Consider the following 9,656-nt stretch of genomic DNA (forward strand, 5'->3'; position numbering starts at 1 on the left):
GCAATCTTTTGTCATAGGCGGAAGTACCGATTCCGAATTTCAAATAGAAAATTGAAACAATTCCTGGTAATGATGTGCCTAAAATCGTTGTATTGTACCTAAGGACCTATGTAGAAAAATCTCTTCCAAGGGGTAAAGTTTTCAGAAGAAACTCCTTTTGTGGGTTTTAAGACAATTCCATTGAAAAGTTTGGCTGCAATCATCAAAATACCAAATATCGGGAGGTATGAGGTATGAGGACATGGCTCGGTGGACTTAGAATTTTACGTGGTTCTAAAACGATTACTTCGATGATTTACAAACGGAAAGACAAACTTAATACACAGGGTGAGATGAAAAAACTGCAACCAACTGCAGACTGCTGTCATTTCTAGGCCACTCGTCCGACAGCTGTTAAAATTATTCCAGTGACAGCTCATTGTATAAAAGGCAAGCGTACAAAAGCATATTGGTGAGAATTTTTCAGAAAAAATGTTATTCGTGATGGAGTTCAAGCGTGATTTCTTTATATTTGGCTGGAAAACCACAAGTGGCTATCGTTAGAGCACTCCAACATTTAAATGTGAATAAATATTTTGTGTCCCGTACCATCGCTCGTTACCGTGATACTGGTAGCGTAGCCCGACGTCAAGGAAGTGGACGGAAGAAAACAGCAACATCAGCAGAACTGGTTCGAAAAGTAAAGAAGCGACTTGATCGAAATCCGCGTCGCAGTGGCCAAAAATTCCTCGTGAGCTGAACATATCGCAATATTCCATTCGGCAAATATTGAAAAATGAGCTCGAGGAAAAGCCATTGAAATTCCAAAAAATGCAAGAACTTACACCGCATCAGAAAGAAAATAGACTCAAATAAGCTTAAGAGTTGTTTCGCTTGGCCGAAAGCGGAAAACTGATGAATTTTGTTTTCTCCGATGAGAAAACATTCGTTGTCCAGCAGTTTGTAAACAAACAAAATGATCGTGTGCCAAAGAGGTCAGCGGAAAATGTGCACTTTTGGTTGGCCACCAGAACTCAAGTGCCGGCCATGGTAATGGTGTGGGCCGCCATAACAGCCAATGGTCGCTCTCCGCTCGTATTAATCGACCGCGGCATCAGAATAAATGCCGAATATTATTGCGAAAATATTCTGTATTAAAGCCTTGGGCACGCAATCGTTTTGGCCGCAGACCTTGGACATGGCAACGGGACTCATCATTGAACTCAGCACGCGCCACCCAAGAATAGTTACAAAATGAGGTACCTCGCTTCATTTCCAGCGCACACTGGCCACCAAAATGTCCGGATACCAATATCGTTGGACTATTGTGTCTGGAGTATTTTGGAAAACAAGGTTGGCACTAAAAATACCAAAGTGTCGATCACCTCAAACAAGCGCTTCGCCGGTAATGGGCCAAAATACCGCAGAGCAACATTTGAGCAGCGTCTTGAAGGCCATAATTCGTGTCAAAGGTGACCAATTCGAAGAAAGCTAAACTTATTCTAAAATTTGATGATATTTCCAACATTTTTTGCTTCCATTCAATAACATTTAAAAAAAATGTAAAAATTATGGTGATTGACTTTGTTGCAGTTTTTATATGTCATCATGTTCAAAGTGTTTCATATTTAGTAACTTTTATTACTTTCCGTACCTTATTTGACCCCTTCGGACCAGAGTGACCCTAACCCAAAATTTCAAGATTCCAGCATCAACCGTTTCGTCTGGGCGTTGACGAATCATTAACACATTAGTTTACTCGTTTATAAATATAGACGATTACCTCACATAAAAAAATCCAATATAAACGTTTATTTGTTGCGGGGAGATCTACCGTCTTCTATCAATGACCTTTTTATACCCTACACCACACAGTGGTAAGGGTATTATGTCTTTGTGCATTTGTTTTTAACATGGAGAAGGAAGCGAGATAGACCCATAGTTATTTTTGAGTATCTTCATAGAATCACTTTCTAAATCGATTTATGCATGTCGATTTATTCCATGTATTTTTGTGAACAAAAGGGAGGTCGCTTTTATTATCCGATTGAGATGAAATATTACAAACAAAGACGAACCCTTTTGAACTTGGTGAGAATCAGTTCAAATTTAGATATAGCTCATATGAGGATTGGTGGCTCTTTCCGAAACCTAGGTATTCCCTGCCTTACCCCCTAGAAAACATTACCATTGTTCTCCACTAATAAACAAAGTTTGTTTTTATAAAAAACAAACAACAATAAAGGGATTAAGCCTGATAAATTTGCAACAACAAAATACTATGGTATCCCTAACAAACAAGCCAACACTGTTCTATAGCTCACACAAATATCTTTAAACGAGTTCGGCCAATATCACTAAATGGCCATCAGATACCATTTCCGACCGAATTCAGCCTCAAAGCAAGCGCTTCAGATTTAGGTGAAAAGCGGGTCAGATATAGCTATAGCTCCCATATATATGTTTCATCCGATTTCATCCGTAATATGCACTCCTAAACAATGATATTTGATACCGGGCATCAGATACGACTCGAAAATACCTCTGCCAAAATTTTATCGATATAGGTTCAGAATTTTATATAACTTCGATAAACATCTCCATCCGATTTCACGGTTATTACTCACCCTATATGTGATATCAGCCCAAATTGAATAGATTTTTTATATTCAATCGAATTTTACCATTTGGTGGAACTCGGTTCGGTATATCTATTGCTTCAATAAATAGTTTTTAATATAATCCTTATCGAAGTCATATCATGCAATGTTATTTGGTTCATAGTTGTAATAGTATAAATTTTTTTTCGTACGGGAGCTCTACTAAATACCCATAGTGGCGTAGGGTTTCATAAAGTCGGCCCGCCCATCTTTTGACCTCTCCTTACTGTTTTAATTTTACTGATTTAAGCTATAATTGGCTCTTGGTCAAAATGTATTTGACAAATACAGTAATTGTAAATAGAACACTGAATCTCGATTCTTTACCTTTCTTCTACTTATTTTGAATTGATTTATTTTATATAATTGGGTATATATATATATATATATAATTTTAATATGTGTATTTCTATATTTCGAAAGTGAATAATGAATGCCTTGCCCTGTAATGACTTGTTATGTGTTGGAGAAATTGAAATGTGTCTGTGAACTTTGTAAGCAAGCTGTTGATATCTGAAAATATAAATAAGAGCAGAATAGATTATTTCGAAAATATAATAATTGAAAGTATAAATGTTTTTATTTTATGAAATTTAAATGATCTACTAAGAAATTTATGGATTTTTAGCCCACAGCCTTAAGGCCGTAATGACCCTTGGCCGTTACGATTGTGTGCGCACAATAATTCCAAAAAAGGCATTTGCTCCAAACATTAAATATACCAATACTAACATTAAACGAAAATAGACTTCCAAGATTGACAATATCGATACAAGCCCTAAGACTTCCACAAAAAGATATTGTTTGCCAAGAATTGCAGACTTTATTAAAAGCGGAAGTTTCTAAGCTACATGTGCAAAAATTGATAACATGAATCCACTTTTTTGGCTAACGATTTTAAATAATCCTAACTCTAATTCCAATCCAAATCTGATTTTGAAATATTTCATGACGATCACTCTTGGTGTGCAGAACTGAAATAAGGCATGAACTTAAGATCACTTATTGGGTAATCGGTAAAAAATAGAACAAATCTATTTTACTAAAATTCCCGGATTTTTTGGAAATGTTTTTCAGAGGAAGGTATATTTACCATGATCCCGGGGAAGTATTTTTTCTTGAGGGGCGGATCCGGATAGCCGGATATTTGACCCAAAAGTCCTGGCCCAAGACCCGGATTAGACCCGGACCTACAGATATGGGCAATATAGGTATCATTTTAAAGCCAATGAAAATACCTATCAAACAAGTGGTAGTACGAACTGTACGAAACGGTACTAAATTTAGTACAATTTTAATTTGGAGGAACGGATGGAGTTGAAATTCTGAAAAAACTGGCGGAGTGCAAAATTGGGATTAGGAGGAAGTTTTCGAAATTTGTACTTATGTGCACTAAAATTACTAAATGGTACAATTTCGATTTGGGTGAACCAACAGATTAGGAATTCTGAAATTTGGAAATAACATTACTATTGCATTGTATGACTGAGGTATGTAGGTATTTTTTAAAATTTATACTTATGTAAGATAAATGGTAGTAAATTTGGTACAATTTACATTTTGGATTCTACCGGTTCATCCAAAATGTAAATTGTTGGAATCCTGAAATTGAAAAATAAGACTTCCGTTTGGGCTGTATGATATAGGTAGTAAGTGAAAATTTGTACTTAAGTGTACTAAATGGTACAAAATTTGGATTTGGTGAACCTATAGAGCTGGAATTCTGAAATTGGGTAATGCGATTTCTACAGAATTGTATGATTGAGGTACGAAAGTAGTTTCGGAAATTTGGAGTATAGGATTGGGTTTTGAGGTAACTTTGGAAATTCGTACTTATGTGTACTACAGTTGGTACAATTTGGATTTGGAATTCCAAAATGTTATGTTAAGGTCACCGTTGGTGTCTGCAGTTAAGATATGGAGGTGGTTATCTAATTGTGTACTATAATTGTTCGAAAAGTACTAAATGGTACTAAATTGGGTACTGAGTGAAGAGAAAGAGTTGAAATCTTGAAATTTGATAAAGATATAACTGTTGGTGTCTGCGGTAAAGATTTGGAGGTGCTTTTGGAAATGTACACTTGAGTTGTTTGAAAAGTATTACGTGATACTATATTGGGTATTGGGTGAAGGGATGGAGCTGGAATCCCGAAGTTTGATATTGACATGACTCTTTGCATGTAGTTGTAAAATTTAGAAGAAATGTCAAAAGAATTTTAGTTAAATTTAATTCTTTGGTCCATATTCTATTGAGCTTACGATCTCGCCACTTGGGTAAAAAATGTGTCATAGGAGTTATTAAAAAAAAAACTCCTGGGGAGAATATCACCAGACAAAAACCAAAAGAATTGATGAGGATTGGTGGCTCTTTCAGAAACAATGTTTCCTACTCTACCCTTTGTTATTTCAAAATCTTGTAAATTAAAATCAATGTTATTAATATATCTACTTACCCATTCGCATTCCGCATATTTTCATGTGATTTATATTATCCGTGATATGCGGCCACTTTAGTAAATTTTTCAAAAATGAAACGTGCATTATTTCGCTCTCTTCGCCGTAGACGGCAAGCCTTAACTGCGGATTGTAGGTGACCAAATCCAACCAAAAGTGTTGTTTCGCTCTAAATATTCTATACGGTATGAGAATCCTTCGGAGTGTCGTTGAGGCACATGTCATTTCCTCGTTATCGAGTTCAATCTCCTCCTCTGTGAATATATTCAGCGATTGCAACGGCAAATTCTTCAGGAGAATCAAAAAGAATGGCCATGTCAAGCCATGCCAGCGGGTGAATGTCAAATGTTGCAGTGCATCCATTTTCAAAATAAAACGGCGGATGGTAAAGGGATTACAAATATGAAGTCTGCGTAGACTCGGACATTTACTTAAAATCCAATCATTCTCGAGGTCCTTGTTCAGCCACTTTATAGTGTGCACTTTGTTCATGCACTGAATGGAGTCACAAAACACTTTCTCGATATTACCAATGTAGGCTGCATCGATGGTTATGTCTTCCAACGACGATGAAGCGATGTTCAAATCTTCAATTACTCCCACAATTGGAGTTTGGATCAAATGCAGTGACTTCAAAGGTCTGTGACCTAGAATCTGCTGAAGATTGGTGGCATTGAAGCCATTGCATGAAAACAGAGATAAATGTTCCAATGTTTTAATGACACTACAATCGTCCACATGCAAGTGGCAGTGCTCCAGGACCAGTGTTTGTAATTTGTAACAGTTGAAGGACAAGACTTGGAACACTACCGAATTCAATCGAATATTTGTGTCCACAGTGTTGATGGTGAGAGAGACTAGGTTGCCATAACCTCCCAGTTGATGTTTGAAGTTTGGCCAATACTCATGCGAAATGTTTCCAACATTGAGATGCGCCATGCAGCAGCCATTGTTCAGCGGCACCAAGCCACTGCATTTGCTCACAATTCGAATGTTTCTCAAAATTAAAGCACTTAGATTTAGTTTATTGATCATCTCATGTAGAACATCCTCCTCCAATTCTGGCCGTCCCGATGGTGGTGTATCACTTTGTACCACCAGCTCTCGAAGTTGGACCATTTGAGACAATTGTCTAATGTCCAAATTATAGCCAGGCACCAGCGACTCCAATTCATCGCACTGGCATTCAATGAACTTCAGTTTGCGTAAATTCCGACAATTCGTGGCCAGCAGAGCCAACTGGTCATTGGTCACCACAATATTATTGAAGGTCAGCGAGCAGAGATTGGTGAACATGTGAACATTACAAAATGCCACACCCAAGTTCTTCTGAAATGTAAAGTACTCCGAACAGAGATTCAGGTGTTCAACGTAGGTTGCGATTTTTTTGAGAAAGTCCTTCAACTTATCGTACGACAATGGTATTTTAAATTCCAACAGATTCTGCAACTCTTCCTCCTTGGCTTCCACCATCTTGTCTGAAACTTCATCGGGTTTTGGAGAATTGCAGATAATGGCAATGTTCGGTGATTTGTGGATTGATAAATGTCGATATTGTTTTACCCACAACCGTTTCGTAATAATCTCATGAAAATTTTTGCACAACGCGGAACATTGGATTTGTTCCCCCAAAGTGAGGTATTGGAGTATACGCTCCACAATGACAGAGTTCTGCAACAGTTTCTTTCTGCTATCCATTCTAAAAGCTGCTGCCAGTTTTTTCTTGCTTTTTTGCTTCGTTAAAACTTTCCGTTAAATGCGATTCTAGCTGTCCGTTTGAAGAGAACGCAACAACTGTGACTGTTTGTATTTAAATTCAAACCTCAGAGAACCGCAAAACGATTTCAAAAAGTATTTATGTTTTATACCAAACCGCAAAAGCCCATTTAGTTATGCTGCAAATATATCGACCACGACACTGTAGGAATTATGTCTTTATACCCTACAACAAAAATAATTTAACAACCCAAAATATTGGTCCAAGAAATAGGAAACTATTTATGGATCTTCCTATCTCACCGAGCTGAGTATATCTAGCTATGTAAATCACTTTACAGGTCGCAATTGTGGTCCAAAATCTAGCACGGTGGTGGGGTGATGGTTAAAATATATGCCTACTGTTTTTCAAGATCCAAACCAAAAGATCTGAACCAAAAACAGACAATTTTCCAGATCTAACAGCTTATGGCTAGAATTTAGGGTTGGGCAGAATCCTACCACTTAGATTGGTAATTGAACAATATTTAGCGGGTAAAACATACTGACTGATTTTGACAATTCTTACAAATTCGGAATGGCTTCATGCCAGAAAAGAATAAAAAAGAAACAGTTAGGAAAGTTCAAAAGTCGGGCGGGTGCATGATGTCCTACACCACCGTGCGTATGCGCAGTATCTGACGTCCTGTGTCAAATATCATTGTTGTAGAGTGCATATTACGCATGTGAGGGACTTTATCATCAGCGCGATTGTCTTCAAATTATACACATCGCAAATTATACACATCCAAGGTCCGTTGTGAAGATGGTAGAGATCGGTCCACTTCTTCTGGTACCTCCCTCACAAAAGAGTCAAAATTTTGAATATCAATAAAACTTAAAAAACGCGAAATTGACATCCGATTCCATTTAGACTTGCCACATCTCAATACTTCTATCAACAAAAGATCAGTTATAAAGATGGTAGAGATCTTCAATGCTACTACTCCTATAAAATGTGAAATAAGATTCCGATTCTCTTCAAATTAAACAATATTTTGTCAATATTTCAATTGACAAAATATCGATTTTGAAAATTTGATATATCGATCCATTCGTTAAGATATTCCATCTTTGAATAGAATCGCTGTTACGCAAGTCATGAGAGATATAAGTATTTTAAATTTTGACTCTTTGTAGGGGAGGTACCAGAAGGGGAAGGCCGATATCTATTATCTTCACGTCAGATTTTATGTAAATAAAAATATTGGGATGTTTCACATTTGAAGATAATCTGATGCTTATTTCGAATTTGATGAGAGATATAACTACTCAAAACTTTGAACTGTTTTGGGGGAGGTACGAGAAGATGTGGTCCGATAATCTCCATTTTCACACCTGATCTTGTATTGCTAGAAATATTGAGATGCGCCGAGTATGAAAATAATTGGATGCTAATTTTCGTTTTATGGGCTTCATAAGTGAATCGATATCTGTCATTATACCCTACAAAACTATGTGTTGGGGGTATTATAAGTTTGATTGGGCCATAAATTAAGTAACACCTCGGAATATTGGTTTCCCATATAGGAAAGTATATATGGATCATCCTATCTCGCCGAGCTGAGTCAATCTAGCTATATATTTCCGTCTGTCCGTGTGTCCATCTTAAATTGTAATCAAGCTACAGGTCGCAATTATGAACCGATCCTCACGAAATTGAAAATAGAGGTGGGGTTAGGGTCAGAATAGAACCCTATTATTTTTGGAGATGATCGCAAAATATTTAGGGGTTAAAATGGACCAACAGAACCAACCCACGAAAATTTACATGGAGTTAGAGTTTGTGACTGGACAGAAACCTACCAATTTGGGCGGCCATCGGACAATAATTAGCGGGTAAAATAGACCCTAACTTTTATGTAAGAAAATAGGAAAATTTCCACTAAACCGCGAATATTTTTAATCCCAGCCAAATCACAAATACATTAAAAGATCACTTCTGACCATTAAAGTGATGCTAATAGCCAAGAAATCGGATATATAGCAAAATAGGTACAATATATATGTAATAAAATTGATCATATTTTCTCTGCTTATAAATCAAGAAACGCTGGACCGAATTTCACAGTTCCCATCAATTCGGAATGGTCTTTTGCCAGAAAAGAATAAAATCTAAGAAAATCGCGGGAAAACATACCAATAAAAACGTGAATATCTTTTGTCGAATTTTTTCAATTTATGTCAATTTTTTTTATCGCATGCGATTTTTTCAATTTGACTTACAATTTTGAATTGTAAATTTTCTAAATTTTTAAACCCCCAACACTATGTTTTGAGGGTATGATATGCATGTCGCAATTATCGTCCAATCCTCATGAAATTTTGAATGGAGGTAGGGTCGGAATTGAAGCCTATTGTTCTTAGGATGTACATTTAGAAGTTCAAATGGACTAAAAAAATGTAATTTTTTTATTCGACACGGAATTTCGCATCAGAAGAGAGTTGAGGACAGGGAAGAAGTCTAGCATTTTAGATGACCATTGGATTATATTTAGCTGTAAAATGGACCACAACTTTCGTGTGCAATTGTTTTGAATACTTAACAACACTACGAAGTTCGTAAATATTTGCGATGAGATGTGTGAAATTTGAATAGAATTTCGCATTTTATGAGATTTATAATTATAAAATTATTGAGATTTAATATAAATCTTGTTCATTTTCGCACCTGACAGCACTGAGAAAAAATATTTGGATTTGCAAAGTTTGCACAAAATTAAATGATCCTACCTTGGTCTATAAGATAAATTATTTTCTATGAGATAAATTATCTTTTGTGTGGGTGGTACCAGATGAAGTGGACGA

General features: G+C 36.5%; 1 protein-coding gene across 1 annotated transcript; it reads right to left on the minus strand.

Moving 5' to 3' along the window:
* Window positions 1-3,031: 3,031 nt before the first annotated feature.
* On the minus strand, window positions 3,032-7,696 carry LOC105262297 (uncharacterized). Its single transcript, XM_011296926.3, has 2 exons — window positions 5,093-7,696; window positions 3,032-3,152 (listed from the first exon to the last, which is right to left on the minus strand). Exons 1-2 carry the CDS (start codon window positions 6,789-6,791, stop codon window positions 3,049-3,051), a joined length of 1,803 nt encoding a protein of 600 aa, XP_011295228.1. The 5' UTR covers window positions 6,792-7,696; the 3' UTR covers window positions 3,032-3,048.
* Window positions 7,697-9,656: the final 1,960 nt, after the last annotated feature.

The sequence above is a fragment of the Musca domestica genome, unplaced genomic scaffold (assembly GCF_030504385.1).
Source record: "Musca domestica strain aabys unplaced genomic scaffold, Musca_domestica.polishedcontigs.V.1.1 118, whole genome shotgun sequence".
In the NCBI taxonomy this organism is placed as follows: domain Eukaryota; kingdom Metazoa; phylum Arthropoda; class Insecta; order Diptera; family Muscidae; genus Musca; species Musca domestica.

Coding starts and splice junctions, on each gene's coding strand:
- LOC105262297 (XM_011296926.3), bottom strand. CDS start 6,791: ATGGATAGCAGAAAGAAACTGTTGCAGAACTCTGTCATTGTGGAGCGT. Junction 3,153..5,092: donor AATATGCGGAATGCGAATGG/GTAAGTAGATAT, acceptor TTATATTTTCAG/ATATCAACAGCTTGCTTACA.